At 34.1% G+C, this 15,246-nt stretch overlaps 1 protein-coding gene across 1 annotated transcript in view; it reads right to left on the bottom strand.

Moving 5' to 3' along the window:
* The window catches only part of LOC128868526 (uncharacterized), a 461,316-nt gene that overhangs the window by 23,871 nt on the left and 422,199 nt on the right, over positions 1-15,246 (bottom strand). Inside the window, exons 12-14 of the mRNA XM_054110716.1 lie at positions 5,853-5,991; positions 1,061-1,166; positions 651-813 (exon numbers count right to left, since the gene is read on the bottom strand). Coding sequence (XP_053966691.1) covers positions 651-813; positions 1,061-1,166; positions 5,853-5,991 — 408 coding nt within the window. The remainder of the gene's footprint in view (positions 1-650; positions 814-1,060; positions 1,167-5,852; positions 5,992-15,246) is intronic.

Below are 15,246 nucleotides of genomic sequence, written 5' to 3' on the forward strand. Positions count from 1 at the left end.
AAGAATTCAAGAAAAGGTCTTTAAAAAATGTTAAGTACGCAATTTTATAGCCTATTGAGTGTAAGTTTGAAATGATCCCCTAAAGCTTTGTAAAAATTCAGAAACAAACAAAAAATGAAAATAAAAAAAAATAAATAAGAAAATGAAAATAAAAAAATTAAAAAAAACTTTGTGAAAATTTGCAAAAAAAAAAAATTTACATAAAAAAAAATTTCAAAAACAATAAAAATTATTTAGAAAATTGTTCAGTAGGCAATTTTATATGTACCTTTTGAATTTTGGTACAACAAACTTTGTGAAAATTTACAAACAATTTTTTTTTTATCGAGTTGATCTGTGAAATTTTTTTCATACACATATCTCATCCCAAATCAATTACATTTTAGGCTCACAAAAAAATTCTTATTGGCCAAAAATTTTAAAATTCTCGTAAGCACTTTAGCCATGGATGGTTCTGAATCTTATACGCATTACTAAGCGAACAAAATAAATTTGAATACATTCGACAATAAGCTAAATAAAATCCGCTAAAAGCCATAGAGCAAAAAAATTTCACAAAATAAAAGGACCAACAAACATCACAAAAATAAAAACAAACAAAAAAAACCATATAAAAATGAAATTCTAGAGTGTGTGGATTGTCATCTTACCCCCTGAAGTGGTGCCTGGTGCGGGAACGGTGGACGTGGTAACCGAGCTGGGATTAGCAAATGTGCGCACTTGTGGACGAAAATTGAATTTGGCGCCGGAGGATTTCGCACCCATACCAATGGCCTCTTGATGCGATTTACCGCTGCGCAGCACAATGTAAACCTGTTGAAATAGAAAAGCAACAAAAACAAATAAAAAAAAGGAAACAACACTAATACAGTTAGTAACAACATTGAAATAAAATACAAACAATTTGTTAACAAGTATTTACAAGATAATCGAGGATTAAACAACGAAATTCCCACAAAGGTAATTTGTACGAACAGTAAACGGTTTTTCATTTTTAACTTTTTTGTTAGTTTTCTTTTTTTCATTTATTTCTTTGTGGACTGAGCGAAGTGACACTTACCTTACTGCCAAATATTAGACACAATAAAAGTGTCACCGTCAGTTGAGTGTGACAGAAGAAAATGATGTAGAGTAAGTCAGGATTAGCCGGTGATTGTAGGAATAGCCTGCAAATATTGTTTGACAGAGAGAAAGAGAGAGAGAGAAAAAGAAAATGAAAAAGGAAAATAAATTTGATGGCTTTACGGTGCCATTGTGTTTTGTGCTTTTCTGACCTTGCTGTCATTTTGGTGTCAAATTACGTAATAAAAGGTGATCCGCATACAAGTCTCTTTTTAAAGGTAAAACAATAATAAAATTTTAGTAATGATTTTATGAACTTAGTGCTAATTGAAACTTTTAATGAGAATTAGGGGATACCTTCTCCAATAGTCCAAAGTGGTAGGAGTAAAATGCGTTAACATATTTTTTTTTGTATTTTACAGATTTAAGAAAGAAGGATTTAAGGAAGAAAGTGCAAACCAAAACCACACTTTTCCAATATAACAAAGTGCGAGCAATGAAGTCTGTTAGAGAGGAAAAACTAATTATGCGTGTATGGACTATTCTAAAATAGTTTGCGTCTGATTTTTTTAGGATTTGCATTTTTCTATTTAAGACATAGAATGCGATCAGCAGTTCTGTGTAAAAACTGCGGGGAATATTTTTGTGGATCATTTAACCCTCTGACTCTTCAATAGATGAGTAGTTTTTATGTCTTTTGTGAGAAATTGCAAACAAAAAATACTCATAACAGAGGACGTAACGGCTTAAAATATATTATTGTATATAATAAATATATTTGCAAAATAGTTCACTGGCTATATTCAGCTATTTTCAGACCAATTATGACCTACGGAGTTCTGGTCTGCTGGCCAACCCCTGATAAGAAAACGTCAATCAAGAGGCTAGAAATGTTACTATTTAAAGGGCGGCTATCCTCAGCATTACCGGCACGCTCAAAACAACGCCAACTTCGGCTCTAAATGTTATGCTGCATTTATTGACAATTGTCCTATATTTTAGACAGCTGGCCACCAAGCGATGCTAAGATTTGGGGGAATCATCGATGCTCAAGACAAACGACCACGGACACTCAAGTATACTTGGGATGCTTCCTGGTACTCCTAACACCACCGACTTTTATGGCTGGGAAAATACATACCTAGACAAACCTTATACAATCCATTTTCCATAGAGAGAAGACTGGGGAAATGATGTAATAAATAATGAAAACGGGGTCATATACTGTGGTAGATATACTGATGGCTCAAAGCTCAGTGATCAAGTGGGGCGGTGTGTCTACTCCGAAACCATTGGCACGAATATATCTTTTCGCTTGTCTGATCATTGCACCGTTTTCTAAGCCAAAATCTTAGTAATCGCAGAAGGCCTTGCAGTGCTAAATAAAATACCATTGGAATACCACTTTGAAATTTTTGATGATTACTGAGTCTCAGGGGGGAAAAATGAAAAAAAAAATCTATGGGAGAATGTGTTTTTCCCAAATAAAAAAAATCTCAAAAATTGTTAATAAGCAAATAGAATTTTCCAAAAAAAATTTTCAAAAAATAAAACATTAAAATTTCAAACATCCATACTGTAATATTGAAATTATATTTTGTTTCCAATTTTCTTCAGTTTACTTCCTGAAAATTTCAAAAAAGTTTTTAATAAGAAAATCAAATTTTCCAAAAAAAAAAACAAATAAAATTTTCAAAAATTAAAAAAAAAAAATTGTTGTTAAAGTTAAAATATTAAAAATTTGTTTTCATTACCTTCAGTTGACTGCTTAAACATTTGCTAAAAGTTTTTAATAAGAAAATGAAATTTTCCAAGAAAATAATTTCCAAAAAAATTATTCAAAAATTAAAATTGAAAAAAAAAAAAAAAATTGTAAGTATATCTTATAGCAAAAAAAAAAACATTAAAAAAAGTGCATACCAAAATAATACAAATTATAATTGTTTAATTTCCTTCAGTTTACTTCTTAAAAATTTTCCAAAAGTTTTTAATAAGAAAATAATATTTTCCAAAAAAAAAATAATAAGTGTATTTTATAGTAAAAATAAAACTTTGAAATTACAAAAGTCCATACCAAAATATTGAAAATTGTAAATTTTTTTATATTATTTTCAGTTTACTTCTTAAAAATTTCCCAAAAGTTTTTAATAATAAAATAAAATTTTCCAAAAAACAAAAATTCTTGAAAAATTAAAATAAAAAGAAAGTTTTTTTTTAAGTTTATTTTATCCTAACAAGTGAAAGATTAAAATTACAAAAGCCCGTGTCAAAATTATATATTTTTTTTAAATTAACTTCAGTTTATTTCTTAAAAATTTCCCCAAAAAGTTTTTTATAAGAAAATAAAATTTTCCAAAAATTTAACATTTTTTCCGGTATATTTTAAAGTAAAAATAAAGTATTAATATTACAAAAGTCCATACCAAAATTGTGAAAGTTATAATCTGTTTTTTAATTTTCTTCAGTTTAGTTCTTAAAAATTTCCCAAAAGTTTTTAATAAGAACATAAAATTTTCCAAAACAAAAAATTTCAAAATGTTTTTTCAAAAATTAAAATGAAGAAACATATTTTTTAAGTATATTTTAACCTAAAAAATAAAACATAGAAATTACAAAAGTCCATACAAAAAAAAAATTTTAAATATATTTTCGTAAAAGGTAGAAAATTAAAATAACAAAAATCCATACCAAAATATTGAAAATTTAAAATTTTTTTTATATTTTCTTCAGTTTAGTTCTTAAAAATTACCCCAAAAGTTTTTAATAAAAAAATACAATTTTCCAAAAATTAAAAACTTTGTTTAGGTATATTTTATTGCAAAAATAAAATATTACAAAAAAATTACAAAAGTCCATCCCAAAATATTAAAAACTATAATTTTTTTCGAATTTTCTTCAGTTTGCTTCGTAAAATTTTTTTTCGTATATTTTATCTTAAGAAATAAAACATTAAAATTACAAAATTAGAAAATTAACTACACTTTTTTTTTTATTTTCTTTAGTTTACTTCGTTTTATATTAGCTATGTAAGCTATCTACAAATAAACCAATTTTGAGAAAAAGTGAAGGCCATATCCAGAATACTTGACAAGGCTTCCCATAACTAAACAAAACTTTTTCCTTAGGGCACCCGGTGGTCTAGAAATTTCCAAAAATCGATTTTTTGTTTTTTCGATATTTCGAATGAATAGGCCTTTGAGAATATACTGTGAAATTTTCATGCTGAAATTCCCAATATTATAACATCTACAGTCCATTAACTAGGTAGAAAGCGGCCCATGCGCTCCTGTACCTCAAACCTTAAGGGGGTATTCTAGTCTAGAGGCCCGAATTTAGAGCATTTTTTGACGATGAATAAAAAAAAGCTATTGATTCATTTATCTCCAAACGATAAAAAAAAAAAAACAAAAAAACTATTCAACCGAATCGTCTGAAATTTTAATAAGTAGTTCACGACATCAAAGGCTATCGTCCGTACAAGAATCATATAATTACTTCAATTATTTCATATTTTTTTGAATAAAAAACTGAAAAGAAACCGCTTTTTAGAGAGTCAAATTCAAAGTCGCGCCATTTTGTCAATTTTTTTTTTCTTTATTCTAGTACGGGACATAGCTACAGTCATACTGATTCATATTTTTTTTGGTTTTTGTGTTTCAGATAAATAGAAGAGCCAAAATGGAGGGTCAGCTGCAGCGCCATTTTTTAAATTATTAAAATTAAATTTTTTGTTTTCATTTTTGGATGTAAAAAAAAATTTAAATAAAAACCCTAAAAAATTTAAATATCGGTGTTGGAGCTAGAAGCGTTTTTCTAGCTCTATATTAGAAAAATTATTAAACTTTATTTTGATTTATTTGTAAGTTGTCTAATGTTATAACCAAATGTATTTTAAAGCACAGGTGCGTTGAGCGATGAATCGAGGAATGAAAACAAGTGTGTTGAGCGGTCAATCCAAGACTGAATATTTTAAAATTCCTTTAGCAGTAGGTAGGCGATGACGAAGAATGGTGACGAAGACGAAAAAGAAAACGGTGATGTATGGTGGTGTGATTTTCGCTGCAGCTACTACGAGTGGTGCCGTGATGTTTGTCGTGCCGAAATTACATTTTTTATGCACGCACTTTTGTATTGGCTCCCGATTAGCGGGACATCCAATTGAACGATGAAACTGACCTACCGCTAAGTATAGTGAACTCAGTGCACTGCTATGGTTCTGTGTCTGCACCGGTAATGTGTTGCGTTGTCCCAGTGGGAATTTCTGTGTTTCAACAATCGTTTTTCTATTTTTTATAGTAAAAAAATTACTGAAAATTCCCTAAATTTTCGAGTTCTAGACCACCGGGACCCCTTATCACGATTTGTACTTATTTGCCTTTTTTAGTGCGAAAGTTAGGGCGTGAAGCTCAATTTTCTCTGTGGTTAAAACCTATTCGCTTCTTAATTTTGCCTGTCTATTCTAATATCCCTAAATTTAATAAACTGATTTCGCTAATCTTTGGTACTTATAATTGATTAGAGTCACTTAGTAGACCTGCGTAAAGTAAAATGACAACTCACTTCAATCCATTCACTTCGCTAGCTGTTTAGTTCTCTACTCGCATCGCAACACTTTTCAGACGTGCAGCATCAAAATAGCCTGCGATTCGTATTAAAGCAGAAACTTGTAATTGGATTGCCCTGTTGTTAGTTAGCATATGTAAGCACTTAAAATAAATTGTGTTTGTTTTTTGTTTTTTTTTTTTTATTTTGTTTTGTGTTTTTATTTACTTTGTGTGACCAGTACTTACATGGAGACATTGAGGAAGCAAGTCAGCAGAAATTCATTATAGATGGCCATCGAAATAAAGCGACTTTCATTGAATTCGGACGGCGCTTTCCGCACCATAATGCAAAGTCGCACACCCCAGGCGAGAAATAGAACCTCCACTGTGCGGTAATAACATTTCGATGAGTGGGAAGTTTTATAATGGAAAAAAGACAAAAAAAAGCAAAGTAGTTAAGTAGGGAAATAAAATATTATTTTAAGAAGGTCAAAATAAACTTTTACCGATGAAAGCATTTACTGTTGATTTTTATGTATTTCTTCTTATTTCACTTAATTTTAGTTATACTTTAAACAGCTTAAAACTTCTTAAACGCACACTGTCCTCTTTATTTACATGAAGTCAATTCATGTAAGTGAGTGGAGTGACATTTGTTCTTAAGAAAAAGCAAAATAATAAAAAATTTAGAAATAAGAAAACTATTCAAATGCAAGAATTCATTTACATTTCGCCGGAAGTTGAAAGTTGTTAAGCTGCTTTAAAATTTATGCGAATATTGATTTAATGATGTGCGCGTGGGCAGGCAAAAATCTTAAAAAATTTTAGGTTTCTACGTTGTTCAAGAGTGAGCGCAAGAATTTTTCTTGCCTACGAGCGATTTTTTTGTTTTTGCCATCATGAACGCGACAGTTTTCGGTTTGCAAAATCCTTTACCCTTTGGTAATATTTTCAAGTTTTTCTTGAATTTTTGCTTGTCGCACATGTGCTGCGCATATTTGATTAAGTAAGTAAGTAAGTTAGTTCGAATCTTTGTTTTTGTACTTGTACAACCTAATGTGACACACATTTCATACCAAACTCCTGCATGGTTACAACAAACACACTTGTGAACTAGTGGCTTTATGCATTTGTGCACGTACAACACCCTTGTGTGCCTATGTATGAATGTGTGCGTGCTTTTTTGAGTTTGAGATATACAAAATTTATAAAAAAATTAATCAGAAAAAAGCCGCACACGGGATTTATAATACATAAAGTTACTTAAAGGCATTATTATTTAGATAATTTCTGGTCACCAAAACTTGACAGCTCTCGAAATATTCGATTTTAACGATTCTCTAAAACGAAATTTATTTTGCGTACATCCACTTTTTGTTTATTTGTTAGTACAAGCATCCGATATTTTTCTGTCTTTGTAAATAAAAACAAAAATACAATATATAATGCATTTTTTAAATGTTTCTTATGTAAGTAAAACATCTGTGAAATATTAGGTTAGGTTAGGTTACGTTGACCAAGAGGGCTGAAAGCCATCACATAGACCTATTAGCCATTAGTGTTACCAGATGGAGCTAAACCTTTACGTTTCTTTTTAGTAGACTTCTGGTAATAAGCCTGTGGTCTTTGCGAATCTAAGTAAACTCTGAAGCTCTAACCCCGATAGACATTCTAACCTCTCATTTTGTAGAGCTCCTAAGCCTTTTAATCTAGCTAACGCAGGGCAAGAACATAGAAGGTATTCTAGAGTTTGCCTCTCTTCCACACCATTGCAAAATTTTCGCAGTTATCCTTGTTTTCGATTGTGCCGCTAGCGAATTGTGTGTCAGCAAATCTACAGGGTGAACGATATGAAGTGTTACCTATTTAAAACACGATAACTTTTTTGTGTGAAATTAGTTTTTATTGATTTCTAAGACAAAATTGTTCAGAAATGATTACAATTTTAACGTATATTCACTTTAGCTCGATATGACCACCTTTTGTCTTGACTATAGCCTTCAAACGGTCAAAAAATGAGTTGCATGCTGCTCGAATGTGATCTTGAGGTATTTTGGCCCATTCTCGTATAACCGCTTTTTTTAGTGCATCCATACTGGCATATTTTTTAGCTCTCACCTTGCTCTTCAAAATGGACCAGATGGAATAGTCCATCGGATTTGCGTCTGGCGAATTCGAAAGCCATTGTGTGGACGAAATGAAGTGTGGAACATGATTTTTTAACCATTCTTGGTTCACACGAGCTTTATGAGACGGTGCCGAGTCCTGTTGGAACGTCCATGGTCTACGACCGAAATGTTTGCATGTCGACGACTCTAAAGCAGCTTCTAAAACATTTTCCCGATAATAAGTCGCATTCACTTTGACACCAGACTCGATAAAAACGATTGGAGAGCGTCCATCAGCGGTCACTGCGGCCCAAAGCATTACTTGCGATGGGAAATTGCTTCGAGTGGCCATATGTAGGCTCACATTCTCGTATGAGCGTTCGGTCAAGTAAACACGATCGTTTTGAGTGTTTATGAACTGCTAAATTGGGATTTTTTTTTATCAGAAAACACAATGTTAGGAAATTCGCCACGTTGTTGCAAGCGCAACAACTCCTTTGTTTTCGCACCGCACTTTTTTTGCTGGAGTGAAAGACCGTGTGCTTCTTGGAACTTGTAAGCCTTGACCTTGAGCTCATTTTTCAATATGCGTCGAATGCTGTCTTGCGATATTTTCAGTTCTTTGGCCATTTTTCTTCCACTTCGACGTGGATTTCGTTCAAGTCGAGCCTTCACTTTCCGAATCATTTCTGGCGTTGTTGCGGTTTGTTTTGGTCCACCTCCATAGCGTTTTGCAATGCTACCAGTATCGTTGTAACGTTTTACAGTGCGATACACAAACATTTTATTCACTTTGAGGTGACTGAACTCGCGAACAATGGCTGGTTGTGATTTTCCAGCTAAATATACCGCAATCACACTATTACGTTTGAATTCCATCACAGAAAAAAAAAATTCAACAAAACTGACACGCAAATGCTTTTGATGGCTTATAAACAATATATTGAACTGTCATTAGAACAATTTTGACGTTGATGTCGTGAGCTGTTTTACAGATACAAGCAGTGTGAAGGTGGTCATATCGTTCACGCTGTATATTAAGAGTTTATGGGTTAGGTTTCGTTCCTCTTTTCCATCCCTCTTCTTCTATTGTTGTTCGAAATTTCTTCACCCAATTGCATTTCGGAGTCATATAGTCCATTTGGCCTGTTGCGCTGAGTCTTATGACGGATTAAGCTGCTAGACATTTCGCCGCAATATCAATCGGTGACAAGTTGATTATTCTTTCAAGCGCTCCCGTTGGAGTAGTTCTCAATGCACCTGATGGGCAGAGTGTACCAAGACGTTGAATACTTTCCACAGGCTTTTTATATGTCGGTTTTCTTAACGCAGTCCAGCACACCAGAGCACCGTATAGTAATATGGGCTGAGTAGCACCAATACATTATAGCAGGACCCATGTAACTCCCAGCATATTTTTACATGCGTATAGTGCGTTACTGGCCTTTTTATTCCTAATTTACTATCGAAAATTACTCCAAGGTACTTTGTGTGGTTTTTAAGAGTTAGTTCCACGTCATTTACCATTGGGGTTTACCAATAGGGGATATTGTACCTTCTAGTAAAAAGTATCATATCCGTTTTGTCAGCATTTATCCCTAGGTATGCCCGTGTTGCCCATTCATGCACTGCTGCGAGTGTATTATTCATTATGGCACTCACGGGATTTAGGTATTTGCCTGTCACTACTACGGCTAGGTCATCTGCATGTGCTACTAGTTTCGATGCCTTACCTTCAAATTTATTTAGTAACTCAGTAGCCAGAGAAATGGCAATAGAACACCACCCTGTGGCGTACCCTCGCATGCTACTTTAGTGAGTTTAGCTTCGTTCCATTCCGTCTTTAATATTCTACAACCTAACAGGTTCGTTATCCATGAATAAACAGCGGGTTGTTGTCCCTTAAAATAGCTTCGCTCGACACATTGTTGAATGCAACACTAATGTCTAGAAGTACTCCTAAAGCATATTCCTTGCACTCTAGAGCTTTCTCTATAACTAACACTAGTGAGTGTAATGCAGTCTCTGTGGATCTGCCTTTAGTATATGCGTGTTTTGCCTTAGACATAAAGTCTGACAGCCAATTTTCTCTGAAAAAATGAATTTTTTCTGTGAAATATTGGGTTGGGGAAAAAGAAATGTCGTATTTGTGGTCGAAGTTTGACGCTTTATTTAACGTACTTAGAATTATCTGATTCAAGTCAAATATGACTCGTTTTGTTCGCAAACTGATTGCCATTTAGAAGGCAACTTTATTATCCCCCCTTTATAAACCCCCCCCTCCTTATTTGCAAAAAACTCAGACAACCAGTTTTCGCAAGCCTCTTTTGAGGCCAACTTGGTATCACCAAGGGCGTTTTGCATGGACCGGAAGAGACGATAGTCACTTGGCGCCAGGTTCGGACTATATGATGGGTGCGATAGGACATCCCATCCGAGTTCCCGTAGCTTCTGGCGGGTCATCAAAGATGTGTGAGGACGAGCGTTGTCCTGGTGGACCACAACCCCATTCCTATTGACCAATTCTGGCGCTTCTGGTCAATCGCCTGCTTCAAACGGTGAAGTTGCTCACAGTAGAGGACCAAATTAAGGGTCGGGGCATAGTTGAGCAGCTCATAGTGGATAATTCCCTTCCAATCCCACCAAACACACAGCAAAACCTTCCTGGCGGTCAATCCGGGCTTGGCGATGGTTTGCGCCGGCTCGCCGTTTCTCGACCACGATCGTTTTTGCTTGACGTTGTCGTACGTGATCCACTTTTCATCGCCAGTCACCATCCGCTTCAAAAATGGCTCAAGTTCGTTCCGTTTTAGCAGAGAATCGCAAGCGTTGATTCGGTCCAAGAGATTTTTTTGCGTTAACACGTGTGTCACCCAAACATCCAGCTTTTTTTGAAATCCATTATTCTGAAATTGTTTTGTAGTCTACACCTAGTAGTTGACTAAGCGAGCGAAATGTAAAATATGACGAATTTCTTGCTTGGTGGACTCCATCTTTGCGCTATAATTTAAGACTGAAACGTACGATCACAACACAGTCAAAGAGACACTTGCAGTACAGATTGTCGTCTTCAAATCGCCGTTTAGTGTGATCCGATGCAATAAGCACAGCGCAAGATATGTTTAAATGTCGCGTTCAATTGACAAAATACGACATTACTTTTTCCCAAAATTTTAAATATTTCGAAAACATTTCAGATATAAATGAAAAAATTCCTTTTATATTTACTAAAGTTATTTGCATCAAAATAAAAATTCTTATTTTTGCCTTGACGAAACTTAAGTAAAATTTGACAAGTGGCCACCGCAAAACCAATTTTTTTTAAATCATTGATTGGGTTTTCTAGTAACAAATAACTTATCGTAATAAGTTTGAATGCTAAAATTACATATTAATAATACCTTTACGAAAATTCGTTTGTTCTTGTGTGCTTTTTTTGGCTGTAGACTAGTGTAATTAGTTACATAGTTTAGTTGAAATATGCCTCTACATATTTATATGTGTGCTAAGTAGCTTGTCGTCCATGCCGCATAAATAATTGCGAAAGCACCATTACAGATGCGCTGGCTTTAAATTTACATATTAAAAGCTGAAAGCTGAATTTCCTCTGTGAAAATTCTCTCAAATTTTCTTCCGCTTTGCTGCACTTTACCTACGCTTACATTTAAATTTTCTGCTTACATTTTTTCCTCCTTGCATACGTAAAATCTGCTGCGTGACTTGGCACACTGGGTTTGTTATATTAAAATACATGCGGTCATGCTTCCCAAATGTGGTGTTGAATATACCCACATCCTTACATATATATATATATATATTATATATATATAAAAACATATGCACATGCATGCGCGTTCGTAAGGGTGCACGTGTTGTTCAGGGCCGCATGCAAGGAGGGTTTAGGTAATGTGAGTCCTCTTAGGTGAAGCGCTTCTGAGGAGGTGAAAGCGGCTTAAAATAAACAATTGTATGAAGATTTTAACTCCGCCAGAATTTATTTCTCGAAACAGTGAATTTACATTTTGGTTCTAAAAGTGTGGAGAGAGAACGCCGCACTGAGGTGTATTCCTAATTGTAAGCCTTGACACTTTCAATTATTTGACTCTCACCTTCACTGCTCTACAATTATTTTCGGCGCAAAATGACCTGAAACATCACACATTGAGGACTTTTTTTAATATTAATTTTTTTTTATATTTTTTATGCAAATATAGTTCAACAGTTTTTATAAAAATATTTGCAAAAAATTTGCAAAAATTCGTAAAATTGTCTTAAATATTAGTTTGGGGAAAAATAAATCAATTTTTTTTATGGTTAATCTTTAGTTCCTGGGCAATGCTGCGACTACGCAACTTCGATTATTTCTTTCCTTAATACTTTAGAAGATATCGATCACTAACGCCATCTAAAGCGAAAATAATGGATTTCTTTTTCCTCAAACATTTTATACTGAATTTTTAGAAAAATTCTGGACATTTAGTTTTATCTTTTGAATCAAATTCAGTTCAATTTAAATTTTCAATTCAAATCGCAAGTTTCACGGTTTGAAGTTGACGTTAATTTTTTGTATAGATGTTGCGCATTTCCTCTATATAGCGAATTCGCTTAACAAATGAAGAAATGCAAGAGGTGCAAACAAAAAAATTCACCGCCTTTGCATAAATTTATAAAATATTTTTTGGTAAATAAAGCAAAGGGGTTTTTCATTAAGTGGTTACATGGGTTTCGTGAGTTCAAAAATCGAGTTTAGTTTCGGAGACTCTTTTATTCTTACTCAAATCTTTAAACGCCTTTTTCTCGGAACCGTGTTGTCAAATGTTCTCGAAAACTACTCAACCGATGTTGATAAAATTTTACACAAGTGTTCGAGATACAATTTACTCGTGCTTGGACGAAGGATTTTTTTTCCAATTACAACTATTTAAAAAAAAAACAAAATGTCAAGCAAATTTGACCGAATTTTTCATTTTTTTGGGAAAATGTCTGCCAAACTTCCAATTTTTACTTTTTTTTCTTTCCTTCGTTCAAGCACGATTTTATGGTTTTAACTAAAACACTTATTTTTGTTTTTTTCATTTTTGATGATGAACGCAGTCGCTCCTTTTTTTCGAGGGGTCACTGGAAATGACGTCACAATGGAGGAGTTTTAATTTTTTTTTTGAAAATTTCAGAAATTATTCTTTAAATATGTATCTATAAGACGGAAAAATGTTTGAATTAAATAAATATTTTTTTACATAGAAAACAAAATATTGAAAATAGGCCTTTTTTTACCCGACGAAGCCTATGTGACCCCTTAAGACCCTCGCCTCATTTGAAATGGTGTTGTTTGGGTGTTTCTTTAAAAGCACTTAAAACAAGCAAGAAAGGTTTTTTATTTTTTTTTCAGTATTTTATTTCTGGATTCAGTATTAAAAAACAAAAATTTTGTTTTTTGCTATACAAGGTTCGTTCAAAAAGTTGTCAGCCTTCAAAATCTTCACATGGACAATGGACACAGATATAGCCGCTGATGAAATAAATTTCAAATAACATAGAATTAATGGGGTTATCGTGTGAACTGCGGTCATTTCAAAAACAAAAACCAAAATCGATAACAACATTCATATTGAATTAAAACATTTTTTCTTTTTGATTTTAGACACCTGCGAGTCCCGGAATCCGTATCGCCAGCGACATACTGTTTTTTGAAAGACCATTTTTTGAAGGCTGAAAACTTTTTGAATGAATCTCATATGGCAAAAAGAAAATTTTTATGTTTTAATAATAGATTAAGAAATAAAATACTCAAAGCAAAAATAAAAAGTCTTTTTTCGTTTCCGTTTTATGCGCTTTTAAAGAACACCCAAAAACACCATTTCAAATGAGGCGAGGGCCTTCTGCGTGATAATATTTCTTTTAAAAAAAAAAAACACTTTTCTAGTTGCAACATTTATATAACTGACATGAATTCTATTCTTCTTCTTAACTTCACAGTCGGTGTTGGACCTTAGCTTCTTAGACAATCTTCCTCCAATTCGCTCTCTCTCTTTCTACATTTTTCCAATTACGAACGTGCATCACTTTCAAGTTTGCATCGCCGTCAGCAAGCCATGTCTTTCTTGTTCGGCTTTTTTTTTCTTCCTCCTATTGGTAGATTCTTATAATGTGGAAATATGTTGAATCCATCATCATCCGCTGCGCTTTAATTAAACGAAATATACTCGCACCACCAATAAACTTTTGAATTTTGTTATTTAACGGATACGACACGTCTTCATGTCGAATAGGACCGTAGATTTTTCTTATAATCCTTCTCTCAAATCGTAATAGCTGGTTTATATCAGTAAATTTCAATATCCTTATTAAATATTGTTCCGTGCAAGTCAATACTTTGGATTCCATTACAGGGACAGAACCGATGAACCCAATTTATGAGCACTTTTCCATCGCACCGAATCATATGTCGGAACAGCGGTTTGACTTTTGCGGCATGAAGAGAGTCTGGTTAATTCAATGACTTTAAATAACCCCACAGAAAGCAGTTCAATGGTGTTAAATCACAACCTCTTGGGGGGCGGGGACATTCAATGTCACCATGTCTTCAAATAATCTTCAATAATTCGATTCGGCCGCCGTAGCCGAATGGGTTGGTGCGTGATTACCATTCGGAATTCACAGAGAGATCGTTGGTTCGAGTCTCGGTGAAAGCAAAATTAATAAAAACATTTTTCTAATAGCGGTCGCCCCTCGGCAGGCAATGGCAAACCTCCGAGTGTATTTCTGCCATGAAAAAGTTCCTCATAAAAATATCTGCCGTTAGGAGTCGGCTTGAAACTGTAGGTCCCTCCATTTGTGGAACAACATCAACACGCACACCACAAATAGGAGGAGGAGCTCGGCCAAACACCTAACAGAAGTGTACGCGCCAATTATTTATTTTTTTATTTAATTCGATTCTTTCACGTGCTGCGTGGAACACAGCTCCGATATGTTAAAACCAGATGTTGTCAAGATCAACTTCGCCCAAATTGAATCATAAAAACTTGGTTATTATCGATCCAGTATGCTGCTCTCTTATGACGCAGACGGGAAAGGTAGGTAGGTAGGTAGGTAGGTCAAATGGTTGAAGTGCCAGTCTGTCACTCCTCAAGTAGCACTAAAGCGACGTTTTGATACCATTATGAGATCTCCACCAGGTAGATATCTACAGCCAGCCAGAGTTTTTGATATAATGGGGAAGATTGATGGGTTTAAGATTGGCGCAATACTCCAGACAGTCGGAGAAAGGAGCACCCAGTGATCTTAGTCATTAAATGATAACCCTAGCTTTTCCGCGTGTGTGCCAGCTACGAATTTGGAAATTAAATGGCGAGGAGTCCAAAGGACTTTCTGAGACCTTCGTATATCGTATTGGGGCCAAAGGGTTTTTGAAATAGCTCATGAAGAAATGCGGCTTCATCTTTTTTGCGATTTCCTGAGAAATAATTTGTGCAGTTCCCCTTTAACAACTGTCAGGGGTATGCCTATGATCGGGTAAGAGGTCTCTAAGA

This window comes from Anastrepha ludens, chromosome 6, assembly GCF_028408465.1.
Source record: "Anastrepha ludens isolate Willacy chromosome 6, idAnaLude1.1, whole genome shotgun sequence".
NCBI lineage: Eukaryota > Metazoa > Arthropoda > Insecta > Diptera > Tephritidae > Anastrepha > Anastrepha ludens.